The sequence below is a fragment of the Gracilinanus agilis genome, chromosome 3, assembly GCF_016433145.1.
Source record: "Gracilinanus agilis isolate LMUSP501 chromosome 3, AgileGrace, whole genome shotgun sequence".
Lineage (NCBI taxonomy): Eukaryota > Metazoa > Chordata > Mammalia > Didelphimorphia > Didelphidae > Gracilinanus > Gracilinanus agilis.
The window spans coordinates 158,670,735-158,696,128 of NC_058132.1; the positions used below are offsets into that span (position 1 = coordinate 158,670,735).

The 25,394-nt window shown below is 35.4% G+C and overlaps 1 protein-coding gene across 2 annotated transcripts in view; it reads left to right on the forward strand.

Annotated features, from left to right (window-relative positions):
- The window catches only part of ARHGAP32 (Rho GTPase activating protein 32), a 262,767-nt gene that overhangs the window by 21,357 nt on the left and 216,016 nt on the right, over positions 1-25,394 (forward strand). Inside the window, exons 3-5 of one of the 2 annotated variants that reach the window (XM_044668328.1) lie at positions 14,155-14,243; positions 14,808-14,849; positions 15,520-15,604. In XM_044668328.1, coding sequence (XP_044524263.1) covers positions 14,155-14,243; positions 14,808-14,849; positions 15,520-15,604 — 216 coding nt within the window. The remainder of the gene's footprint in view (positions 1-14,154; positions 14,244-14,807; positions 14,850-15,519; positions 15,605-25,394) is intronic. The other variant, XM_044668329.1, reaches the window with a different exon arrangement.

Here is a 25,394-nt window from a genome sequence, read left to right on the forward strand (position 1 = left end):
GCCTTTCCCAACTCCCCTTAATTCTAATGCCTTCCCTTTGCTAATTATCTCTAGTTTATCTTGTGTATATATCTTATGCATAGTTATATCGTGTTTGTAGTTTGAACACAGATGTTCACATGTTGTATCCCCATCAGACTGTGTCTTTGGTCTTTCTTTGTGTCCCCAATGCTTAGTCCAGTGCTTGGCACAGAATACATAAATGCTAGTTGTATAAATGAGTTACCTTTCAAATTCTATTCCTCATAACCAAAAGTGGTCACAAAAGAGACTTAAAATTTGGCTTTTTTTAAAATGTAAGATTTTCAGAACTGTAGGACATTCCCTCCCTCATAACTTTTGCCTTCTGAAGTGAGTAGTAAAGCAGTGACCAAAATTATTGGATATTGTTGTTATTATTATTATTATACAGTTATTATTAACTATCATATAGTTTTTTTAATATTTGTGAAGCACTTTACAAATATTTCATTTTATGTGAATTTATTTCCCACAATATTATAGCTGCTTTTCTTAAAAATGTTAAATATTAAAACACTAAAATTTCAGTTATCAAAAGTGAATGAAACATGATGAATTTCCATTAACTAGAGAGTGGAAGATGCAGAAATGAAGAATGTAGTTTCTGGGTCAGATGTAGTGGGATTTGAGGACTAGTTGCTGACACTCCCTCACTTTCCTGATCGAGTCTCCATTTCCTACTCTTAATGATGACTCTGACATCAATGAGAAAAAACTATAGACCCTATATTGGAAAGAATGAGGTTAGTGTTTTTGTCAGGGCCACACTCTAGAGTTGTCCTCATTGTCCCACCTCCTCTGCTTGTCTGCTCAATAGCCAAGGAAGCCCTTGCCCTGCTTTGGTGTCTCCTGATGTTTAGGCACTTTGAACTGGGAGAGATCTTCGTTCATTCTTTTTCTGATTCCCTCATTATAGAGTAGAGAAGCCTCAACAGTTGTTTATGGTAATTAGTTGTAGTGTATAAGGAAGAAACAGCAGATTCATTTGAGATATAAAATGAGAATAACAAGATATAATAATTTATTGATAAATGTGTTGTGACTTCATTATTGATGAATGTGTTGTGACTTCACGTAAATGGTCAGATAATGTTAGTTGTCTGTTGCAATATTAACATTTCTATCACTTAACATTTTGTTTTAACACTTGTATGACAGTTATAGTCAGAGAACTTGAAATGACTTCAGAACATTAAAAACTAGAACATAAAGTATCATAGTAGGAAGATATTTTAAAATACAGAATATTAGGATATAAAATAATAGAAGGAATGTGGGTCAGAGACATCACTGTTTCAAATATTCAATTTAAAAATAAGGAAATTGTCAAGGAACAAGACCAGTCTCATTTGTAGTCAGAAAGAGCTCCTCTACAAACAATAGACACAAGCCTTCAAGAATTTATTTTTGCTGCTGAATTTCTCTGGCTTGTGGAGACTGATAGGGAATGCTTGTATATTATTAGAGTACTCTGGTGTTAATTCAGAAAGGAGTTTACCTGTTCAGGGATTCTGCAGACTATTCTTTTGTGGAGTTACTGTGATTACTCTACTTCTGCTGTATAATTCTTTTGTTGGAGAGAGTTCAAAGGTTCAAGTATTTTGGAGAAATGTAACCCCACTTTGTTAGAACCAATAGTTAATTCTTATCCTTTGTTTTTCTGAAGCAATGCATTATTGGCTACCACTCCCTTTTCAAACAGTTAATTGCCCTAGATTAGCCATGCTACTCCCATGCTTAAAAACTTAGTATTTTTCCCCTCTCTTGATTCATACAGAATCCTTTGTTGTGGAATACTCTCTAAGCCCTTGTTCCAATGTACCGTTCAAGCCTTCTTTAATATTCTCTGCATACTATAGTAAAATTAGAATATTTTAAAAACCTTATATGGTTCCATGCCACTTACATGTGCTATCTTCCCTTGTGTCTAGAATGCATTTTCCCCTCATTATGGTCTTTCAAAACAATAAACTTTTTCACATTAGCTCAGTTGATATCTTCTCCATGAAGTCTTCCTTGGATTGAAAATGTTCTGTGTCAGAATTAACGATGATAGTTCTTTATTCCTATTCCCATTGCCTGTTTTCTCTGAATTTTCCCTTTGAGCCCATCATACTTCTGTTAAACTTACCAATATATGTCATCCTCACATTTTTTTCCTTCACTCCCATAAAAGCTCCTTTAAGTTAGGGACTATGTTTTACGTTTCTGTCATCCCTATTTTCTGCTGTTATATTTCCAACAGTATTCACTATACATATATGAGTTAGATTTAGTTTTTTTTATTCCTCCAAGCCATATTGCTGAAATGGAAAAATGTTGAGTGACTGTCATACAAATATATATTGTCTAATCTAGAGCCTCACAACTTCCTATCAATCTTTTTCTCTTATTGACTCCTAGTTGCATTCCCCATATCATTTATTCTAAATATTTTTATGACCTGATATCCACACTGTAGGGTAGTTAGGAGGCACAGTGGATAGAGTGCCAAGCCTGGAATTTGGAAGACTCTTCTTCATGATTTCAAATCTATCCCTTGGGCTCTTTCTTATAAGCTGGGTGGCCTTAGGCAAGTCACTTAACCACTCTTTGTCTTAATTCATTGGAGAAGGAAATAACAAACCATTCCAGTATCTTTGTAGAGAAAGCCCTTTGACAATATTGCTATGTTATGGTATAAAGAGTCAGACACTATTGAACAACAACAAAGTTCCAAAACTATTCCTATTTCTGTGAATATTATTTCAAGTTTTTTGGTCATCCTATTATTAAAACATTACTAATATATATTATTGGTGGATCTTGAAAAATCTTTATGTGGTTAATGGACAAGGAAACTGGGTTTATTGGTAATATTTTAAAGAGCCAAAATGCAAAAAAAAAATTGTGTAAAGGGAGAAAGTAGTAGACCTGCATCTGTTTCTCTCTGTTTCACCTTTTGTGTGTATGTATATGTATCATTCTGTTCCATACCTACATACTTTCCCCTACGGATTTGTCACTATGCATAAAATAATGTAGTGTGATTAATAATTCAGTACAATAATGCCTCTTTTACTCAATACCTATAAAAATGAAAGATTATAAAGAAATATAGATTATGGAATGTAAGAGTTTTAATATAATTTGAAAGTACAACCCATAAATATTAAACTAGTAACATTGTAAAAATTACTTGTGATAATGTTAAGGTTTTGTTTTTTTGAGAAAGCTAATATTATTTGTGAAAATAAGGGCATTGATAGATTTTTTTTAAAGCCTTCACAGTCTGTCTTAGAATAACTAGGCAATGAGGGGGTTAAATGACTTGCCTTGGGTCACATTGTTAGGAGGATCTAAGGCCAAATTTGAATTTAGGACTTCCTATTTGTAGGCCTAGCAATAAACCCACTGAGCTATGTAGCTGCCTTCTCCCATTCATACTTTTTTTTTTGTTAAAACTACTGTTAAAATTATTTGGACTCTGAAGCATAGGAAATGTTGTGCAGATATCCCTGCCACGTTGAGATCTTTCTCATTATTGTTTTGATATATTGTGGGTTGGTATAAGAAATTAAATCTTAATTTTTGGGGGGAGTTTTGTAGAAGTCACAGATGACATGTGAAAGCCCCAGATAGAAAAAGTTTAGAAATGCATAAAATATGTGTATTCAGACTCTGTTCTTTCTATGGCAGTGGGTATCTTTTTTTGGTCATGAGTCCCTTGGACTTGTTCTAGGTCTTTTTCTTATTGACAACAGTTAAGTTACTCAGAGTTGATCTGATCATCATATGTTATTATTGTTACTATGTATAATATTCTCCTAGTTCTGCTCACTTTACTTTGCATCACTTAATATATAAATCTTTCCATGTTTTTTTGGTGATCATCTTGTTGCCATTTCTTGTAGCACAGTAGCATTCCATTACAATCATATGCCACAATTTTTTCAACCATTCCCTAGTTGATGGATAGCCCTTTGTTTTCCAGTTCTTTGCCACTCAAAAAAGAACTACTGCAAAAATTTTTTGGACAGGTAGGATCTTTTCTCCTATCTTTTAATCTCTGTGGGATATAGACCTAGTAGTTGTATTGCTAAGTCAGATTATACAGAATTACTCTTCCTTTTTTAGCAATAAGTTTCTCTTTCAAAAAGGGCTATATAAATAAAACATTGCAATTTTGAAACTCCCTAACATTCACTCAAATGGGAGGTAAGAAAAAAGTGATCAAAAGACCGAGTACAGAGAAACAAGTGAGATCAAATTTAGATCACCAAAATTAATCTGACAGTAAAAATATCAAAGGACAAATAAGAAAAGATTTATCTGAAAACTCTTTCCACAGCAAATTTTCGTACAGTAATTTGATGTATTCAGTTAAGGATTTCCAGAATTTATAATTAAATATTCTGAAGTGAAAAATAGATGACACAATTTAAATACCCACCTTTGGGCATGGTTCCAGATTTTTCAGCAGAATGGTTGCATCAGTTCACAGCTTCACCAGCAGTGTATTAGTGTCCTGATTTTTTCACATCTCCTTCAACATTTATTATTTTCCTTTTTGGTCATGTTAAGACAGTCTCATGTTGTTTTAATTTGCATTTCTCCAATCATTTCCCCACATGATTAAAGATGGTTTTAATTTCTTCATCTGAGAATTGCCTGTTCATATCCTTTGACCATTTATCATTTGAGAAGCTTTCATATAGTTTTATCACAGTCTGGTATCAATGCTTTTAGAGTCAATTATTCCTTCTGTTTTTATTCTAAAAAATGTTTCCAATTAAGTGCAACATATATTAAAAATAATTTTTTCATGTGTGTTATTTAAAATCACTTGGGATACTTGGAACTACATTTCCTGTGATCCCCAATGGGTTTCCTGTTTTGGATTACGTATTCAAGGTGAGGGACTATTTTAAAATAGGGAGAAGTGACTTTGAACTTCCTCTTTAGCTACCGGGCCCGCAAAGGTAGGAAAGGTAAAAATGGCTGAGGCGGCAGTTTGAATACTTACAGGCGTGTGGTCTAATGATTTTATCTCTATCAACATGGCTTTTATTAAAATACTATTCTCCCTTCTAATCTCGGCCATCATCATTTTTAAAAACAACACATGTTGGCTTTATTTGTAGATGTGTTGCATGCAAAGTTGTGGTGGAAGCTATAACTACAACATAAATTATAGCAAGAAGAATTTTTATAGACTAATTATATATACGTTTAAAAGTTAATACATTGTGCTTTATAAACTTTATACTGTCTAATGAAACATTGCAAAGCATCAGTAATTACAAACTTAATTATTATCAACAGTTGGGAGGAAAACCTCTCTGAATGAATGAGTGAAAAAAGCACTTATTAAGAGCTGACTTTGTGCCAGGCACTCAGCTGGATGCTAGACCTATAAGAATAAAAATGAAACATTCCCTACCCTGAGGAAGCCTGCATTCTAACAAGGGAAGACAGTACACATAAGGAAGATCCAAGGAAAGGAGTTTTGGTCAAGGGAATCATAAAAATGGTGAGTGGAACAAAAGACTCCACTTGATTGGCATCTCCTTTCCAGACATAGTGGTAGTATTAATTTGTTCTCAGAAGAGATTTAGATGAGAGGGTTGTGGGATTGCTAAAGCAAAAGCAAAACAGGTAGCAAGACATATATGGAAAGCCAACTTGATCTGGGACTGGCTGCTAGATATAGTGGGCTAGGTTGGTTTACATTCACTAATCAAGACAGGTGAGGTCCAGGTCCATTCTGATTTTATATCCCATTAGAATATACACATCTTGACAAACTTAGGATATGGATTGTGAGCAAAAAGGAAGAGTTTTAAAATTTCTAGGTTGTGTACCTAGATGACTCACAATGTCTGAAACAGAACATTCTTAAAAAATGCTTTTTCAAATGGCTGAATGATTGGAAAGTTGATAGTGTCCTGAACAGAAATAGAGAAGTTCGAATGTGGTTGGGAAATTGGGGGAAATGTTATAAGTTCTTTCAGACATTCTGGATATGAGACATTGAGCAGACAGTTTGTTATGTGAGAGGTAAATTTAGGAGGGAAATTATTTTTGTCCCCAATAAGTGATGATAATTTAATCCATGAGTGCTAGCTAATGCAACCAGTATGGGAGGGAATGTAGAGAGAACTTTCATATAACATAAACACAGGAATCATTATACCCATCTTTAGAAGAGAGTATGTGCCCTGAGATGTATGAATAATCCATGCATGGAAAAATTAGTAATAGAAGGAAGTTTTACTAAATCCAAGTCAAACTTATTTCTAACTAAGAATCCCTACTCCAGTTTTTGAACATCTAGTCTACTTTCAATGAATAGTAAATTAATTCTTTCTGGTAAATTACTTCCGAGGCATTCTTTTCTCTTTCAGATAACTCTTTTTGTTATAAAGATTTTTCTTATGTTAGGAATGAATTTGCCATCACTTAATTGCTCTTGGTTCTTCCATTTCTACGTAATACCACCCAAAGTACTTGAAGACACTATCATATTCCAATCCCTTCCCCCCTCTCCTCCATCTTTTCTTTGCTGGCTAAATGTCCTCTAGTCACTTACAAGGCCCATTTTCCATTCCTCTCACCATTCTGTTTTATGCACTTGTTTTCAAAATTCTGGCTTTTCTATCTCTAATAAAATGTGCTGGAAAAAACAAACAAACTAAAAATGTGGTTTGACTCCAGAGTGCAGAAGATCTGTTATTTTCCCGGTCTTGAACACTATGCTTTTCTTATCCAACCCAGGTTATAAGTAGCTTTTATGACTGCCACATCATGCTGTTGCCTCAGTGAGCTTCCACTTCATGATTTTCCTGTATATTTTTATAAGAATTGTTGTTTAGCCAAGGCTTTCATTTTGTACTTGTCAAATATGTCATGGATTGCAAATGTTTAATGAAAAGATTAATATTAAAAGGAAGTTCTACTAAATAAGAAAATTTTAAGAGTACTTTAATATTTCATAAGATTCATTATTTTAGTATGCATATTCCTTGATTTGTTAGTTTAACAAACAGATTTTTTTAAAGAATTGACTATTTAATTGTGCTTTCTTTTGTTCCTTTATGTATCCCTGAAAAGGGTGACTTCTTTTTTTCCTCAAAGAAACATGAACACTCATTTTATCTTTTAAACTTACTATCTTGGCTTTAAATCTCTTTATGAAAAATCCAGATGGCTAATAGAGTTTATAACATTTGCCTATGTAAAGGAAGATACTTAATTGCCAGCCTTTTGTATTAGAATTTGATCTTCATTTCATTAATATTTTGATTTGGAAGTGCTGCACTCTACTGTTCGTAATTTGAATAACATTTGAATGCACTTCATTTTAAGATACAACTAGTCTACAGTGGAAAGGCTTGGATTGCAGACAACAGTTTTTCTAAACTATGTGACTTTTGTCCTTCAGATTGGTCTTGCTACCTCAAATCTCTTCTCACTTAATTTCATCCTCTCCTTAATTGCCAAAGTGATTTTCTGAAAGTTCAATTGTGACTCTTCTACTTTGCTACTCAAGAAACTCCAGTAGTTCCCTATTAATTCTAGGATAAATATGAAATCTCTTGTACTTAAAGCTGTCTATGACTGGTACCTTTCCTACCTTTAGAGTCTTCTTACATAGTACTCTCCTCAATGCATTCTACAGGTACCCTGGAGTTCTTGCTATTCCTCATTTATGGCATTCCATCTCCCAACTCTGTTCCTTAATTAATTTCTCAGTAATTAACATATTTCCATACTATCATACCTACCTCATCTCACTGATTCTGAACACCTTGTTCATGTAATTCTACAAACCATATTTTTGGTTCTCTACTGACTGTTCTTTATTAACATCCTCCTCTGCCAAACTCTAAAACCTCCTGCATGAAAATTACCAAACCCTTCCACTGTGCTCTCTGGCATACCTCTTCCATATGTAACAAACTAGATTTGATCTTGAACATTTTCTTTTCTTGCACTGGTTGAGACCTGACTTCATTACCCAGGACCCCTGGCTACCCTTTCTAGTACTAGAATGTACACAGGGTATGCATAAGGGAAGAAATACCAGCATTAACTTGGAGACCAGTGCTCCCACCTGCCCCACTACTGCTCTGTGTTTTCCCCAACAACCTCTGTTGTCAAAGTTGCTACTCTTGTCCTGTCTCCACATATCTGCTTCTTCTAGAGAGATTGTTTCTATTTTATATTTTTAAAAAGTGTACTTTCATGCGCTGTGCCACCTTCATTCTTCCCCACCCCCTATTGCATTGGTTGTCTCCTTGCTCCTCATTGCCACCTTTTGGCTCCTTCTCTGGTAGTTGTACTCAGTAACTTTTCATTCAATCCAATAGAACCTTTTTGCTATTGACTGTTAGGATACTCTCTGTCCATCCTCAACAAGTTCATTTCCTGACATACAGTTTTCATCTCCTTCCTAACTCTTGTCATTCTAAAGAACTTCAGCACACATATATACATACTCTCTTAGATACTATAAGCTCCTAATTCCTCAATTTACTCATTTCCCATGACCTACTTTTCCACCTCACCACAACAATACACACAGATGGTTATACTCTTGGTCTTGCTATCACCCACAGGTATCCCACACCATGTTCATAAATTCTTTTATCTGATCATAATCTGTTGTAATTCTACCTTCTCTCGAGTTGACTAGCAACTCCAAACTCTGTTGTTCATTTTCAGTGTGATCTTCTGTCCCTCCATCCCTCATTTCTTTCGCAGGACATCAGCTAGCTAGGTACTGGTTACACTTTTACTTCCTCCATATTAGGATCACTATGTGGAGCAGTTCAGCTTTATGCTGTCCTCTTCTCTTGAGCCAGTTCTTTATCCTTCTAAAGATCTTGACCTATCATTTCTTAGCCTATGATTATTCTCACCATTCATTGCCTTTTTTCCTTACTCTTATGTTGCTTAATGAAGCTGCAGAAAATCACCAAATTACAAGTTTATGTTACATAATGTAAAGCAGGGGTCGGCAACGTATGGCTCTTGAGCCATATCTGGCTCCACCTCCCCACCTGCCAGTCTGGGCAGAGCCCCAGGATGTGCCTCAGGGGGCCCTTCAGCCCCAGCCCCATATTCCAGCGCCTTCCTCCTCTATCCTCCTTCTTCCGCAGGCGTTTATGGCTCTCAGGGCCAAATAGGTTGCCGACTGTTGATGTAAAGGGTAAAAAATTATGGTTGTACTGAATATTAAGAGTTTTGGTCACCAGGAATTGATTACTCAATTCCAAATGAAAAACTCAAGTCAGAATGGCTTTTATGTTGGTTTATTTACAATAGGAAGAAGGAGTAAAAGTAAGAAAATAAGAGAGAGGATAGGGCAAGATATCTAATGTAATATGCTAAGTATTTTTCTCTGGCCCCTGGCTCAACTCAGGCAGGGCTAATTAGTCCTCAGCCAGAGAGGCCTCAGCCTTGAGCCAAGGATTGAGGGCCTGGAGATGAATAAAGCAAAGGCTTCAGTCACAAAGCCTCTCTTAAGAGGAGAGTCCCTTCAGAAAAAATCCAAGAAGGAGTCGGTCTTTTTTCACTCACCACGTGGTAGTTCAAAGGGAGAGATTTAAGAACAGTCTCACCAAGTTCAAAGTCTCAAGTCCAGTAAGCAGATTCTTCATCAGCCACCAATTCGAACTCTGAACTCTGAAGAATGAAGAAGTAGCCCACACAGGAAGTTGTAACTCCCTTTTAAAGATTCTTCTTTTGTGTTACTTCCTGTGCCTTCCTCTACTTTTTATGTGTACCAATTACAGATACTGCTTTGCTTAGGACTACCCAGGGGGCAGTCAGTGGGTTCTGATTCATCACCTACTTTCGTACATGTGGGTTACAGACTTCCTCCACTCAAGTGTAAGTGGGGTGTTTATACTTTTGGTGATTAAATCTAAAAATAGGCAGAGTAGTATTAATCTCATCTTCAATACTTTTAATCGAGTTCTCATTGAGGCAAATCAGTTTTTTTTTATACCTTTCTAATCAATTCACTTTTCAACTTAGTTGAGTGGCTTTTCCAGACCTTTCATCCCTCTTCAGATCTCCATCAGCTTTTCCTTTTCCCATTTTCTCAGATGAGAACCTTGACTTATATTTCACTAAAAAAATTAAGGCTATTCACCAAATTTCCTCCCTTTTTATCTTATGTCTCTCAGATACCTTTCGCCAGGATATTCTCTATTTTTTTTTTTCACTTGAAAAGGTTTCTCTGCTCCTTGCCAAGGCAAACCCCACTACTTGCCCAAGTGATTTCATTCCATACTGTTTTCTTTAGCAGATTATCTCTTCTATAATTCCTTCTGTCTCACTAATCTTTAGTTGTCTTCTCTCCTGTATACAAACATGTCCATATATTGCCCATTCCCCCAAAAACATTCAATTCATCCATCCGTCCCCACTAGCTATTTTGTCCCATTTCACTCCTGCCTTTTGTGTCTAAACTCTTTGAGAAGACCACTTGTAATAGATGCTTTCCACTTCCTTTTCTCTCACTTTGTTCCTAACTTTATGCAGCCTGATTTCTGACTTTATCATTCAATTGAAACTCTTCTCTGCAGTGTTACTAATGATTTCTCAATTGTCAAATCTAATGGCCTTTAGCCAAGAAGTCAGACTTCTTGAACTCTAGGCAACCTTTGACACTGACAATTACTTTCTTCTTGTTACTCTCTTCTAGTTTTTTTGTGACATTGCTCTATCCTAGTTCTCCTTCTTTGACTCTTTTCTTGGATTTTCAGTGTTGCGTATCCTTCAATCCCTGTTCTGGCCCTATTATCTTCTATACCATTTAACTTGATCTCATCAACTCATATGGTTTCAGTTATCATTTTTCTGCAGATGGCCCTGATCTAGCCCAAGGGTCTCTCCTGACTTCCATTTTCAAATCTTCAATTAATCTATTATACATCTTGAACTGAGTGTACCATAGATATTTAAATTTAAAGTAGTGTTCAAATTAGAACTTATTTTGTTTTTCTCCCAATTCCTCTCCTCTTCCTAACTTCCTTATGGAAGACTATGGAGACAAGCCTCCCCACTCCTAAGTTCTAGTAGCTTTGCCCTTCAAGATGGGGTTTGGTGTTTGTCTTCCCCTCAGCCACAAAATCAGTCTTTCTCCCCTCAAAGTAACAGCCCCAAACTCCCACTAATAAACTAATAAAGATTTATTATAAGGATGAGGTAATTCAGGATAAAAGGGTAAGGGATGTTTGAGGATTTATGAGGAAGGAGGGTACAGAAATAACTTCTTTGTCTTCTTTGTCTCTGTCTCCTAGCTTCCATGACTTCCTTTAAGTCTTAGCCAAAGCTTGACATTCTGTATGAAGGCTTTCCCATTTTTCCGTTATCTTATTGTCCCTCTGAAATTACCCTGAATCTGTTCTTTGTGTGTCTTGTTTGTCTGTAGTTGTTTTATGTGTTAGGAGAGTGAGCCATTTGAGAGTAGAGTTCATTTTTTCCCCTTTCTTTGTATCCCTGTATTTATCATCATCTAGTCCATAGTACAAGCAGAACTAATAGTATTAGTTCATTAATCCAATGAATGAGATTAAGGACTGCCTTGTAATTGTTATCACTCAGTTGATATTATATAACAGTGATGGTGAGCCTATGGCACAGGTGCCAGAGATGACATGCAGAGCACTCTCTGTGGGCACATGGTACCTCCCTCCCCTCCCCCCCTCAGTTCATTACTTGAAAGGCAGAGGGACTTTGGTGGAGCATCTCCCCTCCCCTTCCCCACTGTGCCTGATGACATTTTTCACATCATGTACTCCTCCTTCCAACAGTCCAATGGGAGTACTTTCTCCCTCCTCTGTGTGGGGTAAAGTGGGGTGGGGTATGCCTGGCACTTGTAGTAGGGAGGTGCACTACACACAGTCTGGGTGAGGGGCATGGCACTCTATCTCTAAAAGGTTTGCCATTACTGCTGTTTAAGGTAGCTTTGTCGTGGATCCAGACAACACTATCTTGTCACTCAATAGCTCAATTTTGGAGTATGTGGGTAGGAGTAGAGAAAGTAGTGATTGGGAGTAATCCATTGCTGGGGTTTTGCATGCCCTCATCAAAGATAGGATAAGTGGCTCTGGATATGAGACTACAAGTTTGTAGATTTAGGGGTAGATCAGACCTTTGAAATCCATCAGTTGCATAGCCTTCATTTTATAAGTGAAGAAAGTAGTTCACAATAGAGTTAAGTGACTTGACCATCTTAAGGATAGTAACAGAGTTTACCAAGAGGTCAAAATTGGGAAAGAAGAGAATGTAGTCAAAGCTAGCCTGAGAGCATTTAAGAGTGTAGGATGGTACATCATACTGAAAACAGGGAGTTGTTTTGGGAGGAGTATGGCCTAGGGTAAGATACAATGATAGGAGATAATTTGTTAATGGAATTTTCAAATTCTTTGTCATGGAAATAGAATACTTTTAGTTGAATGAAAGATCAAGGTTGTAACTATTTTTAGAATGGAAGAGAAACTCATGGTATTTGAATCAATTAATCAATCAGCAGTTATTAAGTTCATACCTGGCACTATGCTTTGCTCACATTATAAGTACTGTGCTAAGATCTGGTGATATGAAGAAAAAAAACAAAGTCCCTGCCCTAAGGAAGTTTATATTCTGATGAGGGAGACAACAATTACTGATGATAAATCTCTTATCACTATAAGTGAAATCTTAGGTTGAGGGAAGATTGGTTAGATACTAGCAGCTAGAGAATATAAAAAGGTTTCCTCATGGAGGTGATATTTGAACTGTCTTATAGGAAAGACTCCAAAAGAATCTTGAAATTCTTGAAGGAGAGATTCTAATTTGGAGGTTGGGAGGGACAGGAAACAGCCAGTACAAATGGAAATGAGAATTGGAATAGGTTGAGGAACTGGGAGCTTAATGTTTTTGACGGGATATCAAAATATATGTCATTTAACCCCTATATAGTTCTGTTTCCTCCTCTGTAAACAGGTTTTACTACAATAGATTTTATAATTCCCTTCAAGCTCTAAATACACTAATCTTATTCTGCTATCAATTAGAAAGCATAAAAAGAAATGTTCTCCCTTCTGAGGGCCCCCCGCCCCCCGATATTTTAAAAAAGATATCTGTTCATTCAGGTCATCTTGCCATCTGCCCTACCACAGTAAAGATTATCCGCATTTGTATTTGAAGTCTCAAGAATAGATCTCCAGAAACCATTCTCTCAGTTTTTGAAGGGAGTTAATGTCCTGTATTTGTAACTCCCATAACTCATTTGGCCTCTATATTCTAGGTAACCTCAGACTAGATAATTTTTGCCATACCATCCATCTAATCTACCTGGAGCCATTTTAATATCTGTATTTTCACTACATATTCCCTCTCCCTCCCACCCTGCACTTTAACTATAGACTTTATAATCATATCATTAATATCCCTGCTGGAAAGTATTTGTTCTTTGTAGCCAGTCACTATTCCAATGATTCCCAGGACCAAAAGTACTTTCCCTGGCTAGTACTCTCCTAAATATATTGTTTTCCATCAGGAGAAGGTAGATTCCCTTATACCAGATATCTTCTCACTTTACTTCCCTAGCACTTAGTAGAGACTATTAAATAAGGACTTAGTAATATAAACTATAATTATTTTAGTTTATTGACCTATTATTTTTCATTATACCCAAACTAAATTATTTAGGTGTTCTCTCATGTAATCTTTCCGAAAGTCCCTACTCTTAATGTTTCCTTATGGTATTAAGGTAATACTGAAGTTTATACCCAGAAAGCATATGCTCTGGCAGGTCCTACCAGGCAATAGAGGGAGTACCCACCTGATTCATATCAGCTCTTTTGAAGAGGTAGTAATGCTACCATGAGATCTTTTTCCTTGGAGCCTGCATAATATAACAATAAATTAAAACATAATTTTAGGCTTTAGCTGAGGAGCCTGAAAATCAGACTAGCCTAGCTGAGAATGTTCTTCATTCTTCATGGACAAAGCCAAATATTTCTTTTCTACTTAGAATCACTTTGTGTTTTTATAATGCAAGATGGAAATTACTAAAATAATCTTGTTGTTGTTTTAAGTTCATTTACTGTAAAAATGATTGCAGATCTTTTGTTCTTTCCTGTTATTCTTTAGGCAAGAGGAGCAGACGTCCCAGATATCCCTGGAGAATCTCTTAAGACATGTGGCAGTACAGCAAGTATGAAAGTTAAACATGTGAAAAAGTAAGCAACAATTTTTACAGGGTTTTAAGGCCTTTTAAAAAATTTATTCTTTTAGTTGCCTAAAATTTTTCATTTTGATTTCTTTGTCCCATAGATATAACTGTACATACTTACTTTAACCATATTTATAGGTATTATCTTGGTACTGCCAAGGGATAGCTAGTTGGTCTTTAGATTCATACTGTTGAATCAAAAGACATGCCAGTAATTGAGTTTACAAATACTTCTATTGATTCTATTTTAAAAATATCATGTAGCATTGTTTCTCCATCCAAAAGAAGGAAGGCTTATAATCTAATGATCCCCTTTATTCATTGTTGTGAGAAAAGTTATTACTACATTCTAAGATTGAATAATCAGAATGTTTTATATATTTTTGTCTTAGAGAAGCAGGGAACCTTTCCAAATTATCTTTGTATGATATTTGTAGATGGTAGCCTTAAGCAGAATAGCCTGTGAAGTCAAACCTTTTTTTTGGATATAGCATGTCTCTAAGACAGTAGTTAGGTCTCAACTTCAGGAAGTAAAAAGCTGAAGGATAAAATGTTCATTCTGCACTCTTAGATCCACCAATCCTGGACTTATGGGCTGTGACAACATTCACAGGTAAAAACGTGATTTTGTTTGGCCTTGTTATTGTTGCCAGTTAGAAACTGGCTGTTTACAAATGAGTTTTTCTGTTTAACTTAAAAGTATGCTTTACTGTGACCCTTGATTTTGTATCTTGGGTAAGACCCCATAGCAGTGATGGTAAACCTGTAGAATGTGCCAAAAAGGGCATGCAGAACCCTCTCTATGGGCATCCCTGCTGTCACCTGACAGTTAATTACTAGAAAGCTAGAGGAACTTGAGGCAGAGCTGTTCTCCTGCCTATCTCCATGCACTTGAGGACATTCCTCACTTCCCCTGCCCCTCTTCCCAGCAGCCAATGAGAGTGCTTCCTTCCTCCCCTGTCTGGGGTAAGGGGAGGAACAGTAGGGGGTCGATATGGGGGTGGGCAGGACATTTGGTCTGGGGGGTGGGGCCTGGCACACCATTTCTAAAAAGTTCGCCATTACTGGCCTATGGTAATGTTGATTTGTTATTCTTGCTTTTTTTTTTTCTTTGCCCATTATGGTAAAATTGATTGCATTTTGTTTCAGTGAATCATTCAGGTTTTGTGTGTATGTGTTTGCATGTGCAAGCTCTAAAATGCTGTATAATTTTCTTATTAGGCCCACTAGTCTGTGACTTTCCAGAAACTCATTTCTTAATCATTTCTTTTCATGTGTTTTAGGTTGCCTTTTACTAAAGGCCACTTTCCTAAAATGGCAGAATGTGCACACTTCCACTATGAGAATGTGGAGTTTGGCAGCATACAGGTGAGTTTGAAAAGTCTTTCATGCTGAAATAAGATTTTAGAATAATGAGGCTTAACATGGAAGCACTTTTTTTCCCATTAGTTTATTTTTTTGGATATATAAAAAGATTGTTATTTTTTTTATTGAACTTACTTTGGGAATCCTTAGATATCATGTATCAAGTGGAATAATAATGATTATTTAGAAAATTTTAATTTTAGAGATTGATAACTTTTGGGAGAAATAAAAGATCTTAATAGAGAAGTAAATAACTATGTGATGGTACTAGTGTGAAAATCCTGTCTAAGGCTACAAAGAAAAGGATATATCAACATTTGTTTGGCATTAAAGATTGATTTTCAGTCTGTACTTTTTTCCCTACCAGAAAAAATTCACTTGATTCAGGAATAAAGACATTCTGGAATTTTGTAGTTGTTAGCTTTTGATTCACTTCCCCTATTTGAGAGAAAGGTCTGTGGCTTCTGGGCAAGAGAAGGGCATACCAGAAACCTTTGGCCATGCTTATTCTTTCTACCCTATGGACATTTGAATTAATGGTGAACTACCACTTGCTTATCTCCACCTCTTCCTGGGAACCATTTCAGAACCAGTATTTCAGATGTCAAAGAGCTATGGAGAAGTGTGTATAGTCAGAAGCTAATGATTATTAATATTTGTATTCACATTACGGAACATTTAAGGCATATGCTAGTAATGGTGAACCTATGGCATGGGTGCCAAAGATGGCATGTGGAGTATTATATGGGCAACCCCCCTCCCTGCCAAGAGTCGTTACTAGAAGGGTAGAGGGACTAGGGTGGAGCTATTCCCTTCTTCCTTTGTACCACTCCTGACAACATTTTTTCACATTGCCCACCCCTCTGCCAAACAGCCTAATGGGAGCACTTTCCCCCTCCCCTGTGAGGTCTGAAGAGGGTACAAGGTGCTGCTTGGCACTCAGTGGTGGGAAGGAGCACAGCACTCAGTCTCTAAAAGGTTTGCTATCACTAGTATATGCTCTATGCCATTTCCTCTGTATTGTCACAAACAACATTTACAACTATTGTAATTGCCAGAGAAATAATCCTTGTTTACCTCCATGTTTTGTATTATTATACTTACTTTCAGTTATCTACTGAAGCAGGCAAAAATCTACAGAGGTACCAGTTTAAAATTATCAAAAAGAATTGTTTTTATTTTCATCAATGAATAGCTCTTCATTATAGTTTTCAGGGAAGCATTTTAAGTTTGAATTTTTTTAGGCTATTTTGTGTTAGTGAATTGGTTCTTTTTTTGTAAAATTCAAGTTGTTTAGCTTTTAATCTTAAATTACTTCTGAGAGTCCATTTTAGAGCAAACCATTGTACCAATCAGTCTTAATATCCTGTCACAAAGAATGGTATCAAAGGTTGGTTTATTGTTGAACTTCATAGTTTCCTTTTGCAAATTTGACTACTACATTTATAAGTTTAGCGTCCAGGAATTCATCAAAATACTTCTAAACACAAGTATAGTAATGTTTAAAATTGTTTTGTTAAGCAATTTTTTAAATATTAGAATTAAAAGGTGGTACATGTTTGAGGCCATAAGAAACTCTGATTTTAATGATTTTACTTTGAAGTATCAAAAACACTGATTTGATTTTATTGCTCTTTGTCAGATGTTACAATGTTTTGTTGTATCTGTAATGAGTATTTTTCCTTTTCTTTTTTAAGGTGTATTAAATTTAATGTTTATATATAAAGTGTCTTTATTTTGAACTTTGTGCTTCCTCATTTGTTAATTGATATCTATTGGCAAAAACACCCTATTTTCTGCTTTCAGTTATTATTCTTTCATCTGTATTGATACCACTAGTATCTATTTAGCTTATTCTTACTTCATATACATTATTACAGTAGGGCAGAGGAATATATAAATAATTCCTTTCTGTGTAGAGTTTCTACCATATTCCATGTTTGTAAAAATCTGAGTAGTAAAGGTCTGTGAGAAGGATAATGGAATTACTTAGTTTCAGAGATTTTTCAAGTAGAACTATGTTTTGGGTTTTTTTTATAATGTCTATTTCTTATGTGCCTAAGGTAAGGATTTTTTTTTTTTCTGTGCAAACATTCCTTTGCACAGTAGCCAATATAAGTGCTTTGGGTTAGGTATTCTTCTCCACTGCAGACATAGAGAAACATATGCCTGCACAGTCTGATTTATTTGCAATATAGTTAAAATGTATTACTTAAACAGATATCTCATAAGCTTTTGCTCAGTAAGATATTCATCCCCCATACATTAGAACTGAAATGACTAGAACATCAGAAAACAGAAGCCAGTCCTTGTGAAAATAGTAGACGTAAAGTTTCTTAAAGAAAATAATAGTGAAGTAATTATTTGATGTTGTTCATCCAATGGTTTTGAAGAGGAGCAGTGATCTTATGGGTTGATGTCTTGATTTGTTAATGAATTGGATTTAAGACAGGCAAAATATATGTAAAACAATGATAAATACCATTCACATAGCATTTGAAGATTTGCAAAATTCTCTATATAATCTCATTCACTTTTCAACAGCCTGGTGATTTTAGTGCTATACAAAATAAATGCATTTAAGTTAATTTTTTTGGTAGATGTCACAAGTAAGTATTGATGATTAGGAAAAGCTGCATGAGGTGATAATTGAGATGATCTTTGAAGGAAACTTGAGATTTTAAAAGGAAGAGGTGAGAAGAGAGTACATTCTAACCATGAGGGGCAAAAACAAAAATTTCTTTTTTTTTCTAATTTCAGATATGCTATGTAAAGGACAATAAAAGACCATTTTGATATGTAAAGTATATGAAGGAGAACAAGATAAAAGGTTAGAAAAGTATATTGGAGCAAGGTTATAAAGGACTTTAAAAGTGAAACAGAGAACTTTGTATGATCATAGAAGCAAAGGTAGCTATCAGAACCTTCTAAGCAGGGGAGTGACATGATTAGGCCGTTGTTTTTACTTATTTATTTGTTTGTTTGTTCATCTATCTTTATCAATCTACTAGAATATTTTCCATGGTTACATGATTCATGATTTTTCCCACTGTTCTTCCTTTCCCCCTCCTGGAGCTGTCAAGGAGTTCCATTGGGTTATACATGTATTATTGTTAAAAAACGATTTCCATGTTATCCATATTTATAGTAGAGTGATTCTTTAACATCAAAACCCCAAACATATCCCCATTTAACCAAGTAATTCATATGTTTTTCTACTGCAATTCTGCTCCCAAAGTTCATTCTCTGGATGTGGATAGCGTTCTTTCTCAGGAGTTCCTTTGGATTGTCCTGCGTCATTGCATTGTTGCTAGTAGAAAAGTCTGTTATGTTTGATTGTGCCACAGTGTATCAGTCTCTGTGTACATTGTTCTGCTTCTGCTTCTTTCACTCTGAATCAATTCCTGGAGGTCTTTCCAGTTCACATGGAATTTCTCCAGTTCCTTTCAGCACAATAGTACTCCCATCACCATCAGATACACAATTTGTTCAGCCATTCCTCAATTGATGGACACCCCCTAATTTTTTAATTTTTTGCCACCACGAAGAGCTTGGTGATAAATATTTTTGTTCAAAGTTTTTTTCCTTATAATCTCTTTGGGTACAAACCCAGCAGTGATATGGCTGGACCAAAGGGCAAGCATTCTTTTAAAGCCTTTTGCAAATTATTACAAATTGCCCTCTAGAATGTTTGGACCAATTCACAATTTCACTAGTAGTGTGTTAGTGTCCCAATTTTGCCATATCCCTTCCAACATTTATCACTTTTCTTTGCTGCCATATTGGCCATTCTGCTAGGTATAAGGTGGTACCTCAGAATTGTTTAAATTTGCTTTTCTCAAATCAGGAGGAAGTTCCTTGATATCTTTTTCAATTTCTTTTTCTGAGATGGGATTATTTAAGTATTTTATCACCTAGATTGCCATATAATTGGACAAATAGTTCTTAATAATTACCTTAATTTGCTCTTCTTTCGAGATGAGATCTTCCTTTTCATCTTTGACACTTAATTTGCTTCTCTTCTTAACTTTTTTTGGTTAGCCTAACCAGTGCTTCATCTATTTTATTTGTGTTTTTTTTTTTTTTAAAGTACCAACTCCCACTATTATTCATTAGTTCAATAGTTCTTTTACTTTCAATTTGATTAATTTCTCTTTTTAATTATTAGGATTTCCAATTTAGTTTTCATCTGGGTATTTTATTTTGTTCCTTTTTTTAAGTTGCAAACCAAATTCATTGATCTCCACCTTCTTGATTTTGTTGGTATAGTAACTCAGAGATATAAATTTCCCCCGAGTACTGCTTTGGCTGTATCCCAAAGATCTTGATATGTTGTCTCCTCATTGTCATTCTCTTTAATGATGTCTGTAAATGTTTCTCTGATTTCTTTTTTAACCCACAAATTTTGAAGAATTAGATTATTGAGTTTCCAATTAATTTTAAATATGTCTTTCCATGGACTCTTATTAACCATAATTTTTATCACATTATGATCTGAAAAAGTTGCATTTATTTTTTCTACATTTGTTTGCAATATTTCCATGCCCCAGTACATGGTCAATATTTGTAGATGTACCATATACTACTGATAAGAAGGCATATTTCTTTTTATTCCTATTCAGTCTTCTCCAGATATCTATTAACTCTTAATTTTTGTAGCATTTCATTCACTTCCCTTGCTTCTTTCTTATTTATTTTTTGGTTTGATTTATCTAGTTCTGAAAGGGAAAGGTTGAGATCTCCCATTAGTATGGTCTTACTATCTATTTCCTCCTTGAACTCATTTAATTTTTCCTTTAGAAATCTAGATGCTATACCATTTGGTGCATAAATGTTTAGTTAATCATATTACTTCATGGTTTATAGTACCCTTTAGCAAAATGTAATTTCCTCATCTCTTTTAATCAGATCAATTTGTACTTTGGCTTTGTCTGGTCTCATGATTGCTACTCCTGCTTTTTTAATTTTAGATGGCCCATAATAAATTCTGCTCTAGCCTTTTATCTTGAATCTCTGTGTGTCACCCTGCATCAAATGTGTTTCTCATAAGCAACATTTAGTACTTTTCTGGTTTTTAATCCTAATTTCCCATGCAATCATTAATTTCTAGATGGTCAACTCTGATTTTTAAGGCCTGATTTTCCTCTGGCAGTTTTTGATTCTCCTTTTTCATTTGACCCAATTCTTCTTGCATCCCTTTTATTTCTCTTTCCCACTTTTCCTCTGCATCTCTTAATTGGTTTTTAAAGTCTTTTTTCAGTTTTTCTAGAATCTGTGTCCAATCTACATTTTTCTTTTGGCCTTTGTGTGTGTTTCTTTTGCTTTTATTGTGTACTTCTGTGTCTGTACCTTGCTCTTTGTCTCCATAAAATTTCTTTAGTGTTAGGTGCTTTTTTTGTTGTTGTTGTTTGCTCATTTTTCCTATCTAATTATAGGTAGACTTGGGGGGGGGGTGGATGATGTGGTAGTCTGAGGGCTGTGAGCTCTGAGAGCCCCTTCCCCCTGCTGATTCAATTGACCTGTGAGATGTTGATGGCTTAAAAGACTTGCCTCAGGCTTAGGTGTAAGCTTTTGATCTCACTTTTATCTTGATTAGGTCAGGGACTGTGTAATTGATGTAGTCAGGCACAGCCTTGATTGTCCTGTCTTGGAGCTTTAGGTAATGTTATGAATAAAATGGATATTAACATTCTGAGCTTTAGGTAATGTTATGAATAAAATGGATATAGATGGATGTAGATAAAAGAATTACTATTTTATTTAAATCCATATTGGTAAATTAAGAAGGCTACTTGCCTCCTAAGATCTAATTCAAATTGCTCGCCATTACCTCCTGCCCACCTGCCTGCTTTGTAGGAAAGAGCATGTCTCCTAATCACCTCAGGAGTCTTATACTGTTCTCTACGTAATCACACTTCCTTTCTAAGAGGAATCATGGGAAATGTAGTTTCAAAGTTTCCTAAATGTCCACAGGAAGTTTATGTCATATATATAAATATTTAAGGCTCAAATCAACCCCAAAGAACTCCCAAATTCCAATAACACAGTAAAAAGATCAGTACTTAGTACTATCAACCTTTATCTCAAGCCCAGATTAGAATTCCCTGGGCTGGGGCTCTGGACTTCTCTACTAGTTTGAAATTTCAAGGGGTATGGTTTGATTTGTATCTGTATTTTCCCAGGTAGGATCTCAGGATCTGGATGTTGGCTTGGGTATAGACCTTAGAACCTTGGTCAGCAGTTGTGGGGTGGGGGGTTTATGAGTTGCTCTTGGCTTACTCTTCTCTCCTTGATACAGCTCCTCGTTGGCTCTGCTCTTCTCTCGCCCCACTCTCCCCAATGTTCTTTGTCTACCTTTTGTGTTTTTCTTTTCTTGAAAGCTGTTTCTCTCTGTCTCCATGTCGTTTCTTTCACTCCTGTTTTCTTTTTGTGGTGATATTTTAATCTTGAATGGAGAGGATTCATATGGTGGCACAGAGCTGCTGTGTATTACTCTGCCTTCTTGTCTCCACCCCTGGAAGTCCCCAGACCTGGTTTTAGCAGTTGCACTTTGGCAACGTATCTCTATCTCTATCTCTATCTCTATCTCTATCTCTATCTCTATCTCTATCTCTATGATTACCCTTTCTCTAAACTCTTTATGATTTGGATTCTGACAGCACCCCTCACTTGAACTTCTCTTTCTGAAGTTGTTAGCGATCTCTTTTTACAAAAATATATTTTAAAAAATTATGGCTTCTTTCAAGTACTAAGCATTCATTTTTCTTCTTCCCATCCCCTTGTTTTTTTGAAAAAAAAACAACAAAAAAGATATACAACATACTTGTAATGAATAAACATAATAAAGTTAGAAATGTTCCCACATTTATTGCTTTCTTTTTATTTCATTAACTCTCTCATGAGGTATCAGCATTATTCTTTATTTATCCCTTTGTATTTTGTTAACTTATTGATTGAGCAGATTTCTTAACTCTTTTGGAATTATTCATTTATAAATATTGGTACTAACGTATAAGTTGTTCCTGAGTGCATTTCATTTCATCATTTTTGTCCATATAGCTCTTCTGTATGAAATCTGCATTATTTTATTTTATACAGATCTTCCCAGGTTTTCTGAAATCATCTTTTTGCATTTCATTGTATAATAATATTTAATTACATTCGTAGAAAATATTTTTGTTAAACTATTCCTTAATTTATTGGGACTCTACCTCTTCCAGTTACAAAAAGAATTGCTTTAAATATTTTTGTACATACGGACTTATTCCTTTGTTTTTTATTTCTTTGCAAATGTAGGCTCACCTGTACAGTTTAGATGCTTTTTGTGGCAAGGTTTCGAATTGCTTTCCATAGTGGTTCAGCCAAATCTCTAATAGTGTCTTTTTTCCTACAACTTTTCCAGTACTTACCGTTTTCCTTTTTTGTTGTCTTTGCAGTTTGATGGTTGTGTAAGAGGGAAAAGGTTTTTTTTTTTTTTTTTTTTTTTTTTTGGATATGTTAATATTTAAAGGTGTGGTTGCCAAGGAACTGAATAAATATCAATTCCTAAGGTGATTTTAGTGATTTATTTACAAAATATAGGAGAGAGTGGAAGTAGAGAGATGAGAGGAGGGTAGAGCAAGAGATCTAACTTAATGAACTAGATTTGTATTCAAGTCTAGACTTTACTCTGGCACTGCTCCAGAGGCCTAACTGGAGAGCCTAAAAGTCAATTAGCAAGGGGTTTAGCCACCAGGGCTTCTCCCAATTAAGGGAATCTCCCAGAGGCCAGTACCTCCAAGGAAGTTAAGGCAGTCAGTCAGCCTTCTTCACTCACCATGTGTAGTTCTAAGGGAAAGATTTAAGAATAGTCTCACCAAGGTCTCAGGGTCCCAGCCAGAGGTCCTCCATTTCCAAGTAATGAAGTCCTTCATATCCAAGACACGAACCAGGAGAGTGAAGCTAAATTCACTGAACTCTCTTTTAAAGGTTTTCTCATGCATCACTTCCTGTGCCTTCCTCCTAGTTTATATGTCCAATCTCAACAGATGCTTTTCTTAGGACTGCCCAGGAGGCAGTTAGTAAATTCTTATTCCTCAGGCACTCTAGCACACATGGGTCACAGAACTCCCATATTGTGAGTTAAGTGGAGTTGTTTACACTTTTGGTGATTAGATTTTAGAATGGGCAAGGTAGATTTAATCTCATTATCACAGTTGTAAGGTGGAACTTCAAGAATGCTTCAGTTTGCATTTCTCTGCTTAGTGATTGATACTTTTTTCCCCACAAGGCTATAAATATTGCTTGACTTTTTTCCAGTTCATATCCTTTAATCACTTGGGAATGAATTTTTCTCTTATGCATTTGAATATATTCCTTATTCATTTGGAAGTGAGACCATATTAGGATACCTTTGTCCTCCCTTATTTGGGAATTAATACATAAATTATTGGTATATATTGGCAAAAATACCCTGTCTTCTGTTTTTATGATTTATTATTTAATCTATTGGTATCAAAAGTCTTTATTCAGCTTAATCTTTCTACCCACATGCAGTAAATGTAGGCTATTATCACAGTGTGGCAGAGGAATATATGAATTCCTTCCTGTGTGTAGTTGTCATTCTTTTCATTTTTTACAGGAGTGAACATCTTCTTTTCTTGGATTATTTTTGGGTTTTTGTGAAGCTGTTTTTTTAATTCTCCATTTACCTATTTGAGCTCTTCTTCTCATCTGTCACATCTGTTATCAGCAAAGTATTCCAAGGTTGTGTCTTTTGCTTTCTTTTTCTCCTTTCTGAATACTTTCTTGGTGACCTTATCAGATTTTATTTGTTTAATTTTAATCATTATGCTTATCACTCACAGAAATGTATCTATGTCTTTATACAGTTCTCATCTTACCCTGTCAGCTGGATATTTTGAATGGTATTTCGTATAGATACATCAAATAAAAAAATTCAGAACATTTTTTTTCACTTCAAACTCTTTAGTCTTCCAAAATTTCCTATTTTTGTTTAGGGGATCAACATGTTTCTAGATACCCAGGTTCATAAATTCTCTGTCATTTTTAACTCGTCTCTTTTCCTAACTCCACATATATGAAAATTTGCTAAATCTTAAATACCTACCTTCACAATATTTCTCATGAATACCTTCTTTTCTCCTTTTATGTAGCATGCACCCTAGCGAAGACTCTTGACAACTCTCACTTAAAATATTGTGATAGCCTCATAATTGGTTTCCCTTTTCACTTCTCCTCTTTTCATTTAATTCCCTTAGCTTCCAAAGTTACTTTTTTAAAGCACACATTTCATTATGTTTTTTCTTACTCATGAAACTTCAGTTATTTCCTAGTACTTATAGGGAAACACAAGTATTGCTGAATTTTAAAGCATTTCATAACTTGGTTTCATCCATCCTCATGACACATTATTCTGCACTTCATCTATATCCTTAAACACACACTACATCTCTTGCCTTTATGACTTTGTACTAGCTTTCCCTCATGCCTGGAATCCACTTTATCCTGCTTTTGAATGTTTGGAATCCCTAGTTTTCTAAAGGCTCATCTCAAGCCCCAATTTCCCTGTGAAGTATTATTTGATCCCTCTAACTTGTATCTCTCTAACTTGTAATTATCCTGTATCAGTTTTATTCTTTTTTAATCTGCCTTGATATGTAAATATTTAATTATTACTGTTCTTCAAATTTCTCAAGGTTAGAGATTTTCTTTTTTGGGCTGTTCCCATCAGTTAGCATAGTACCTTACACCCAGTAGATGTTTAATATTGCTTGTTCATAAAGACCGTAGT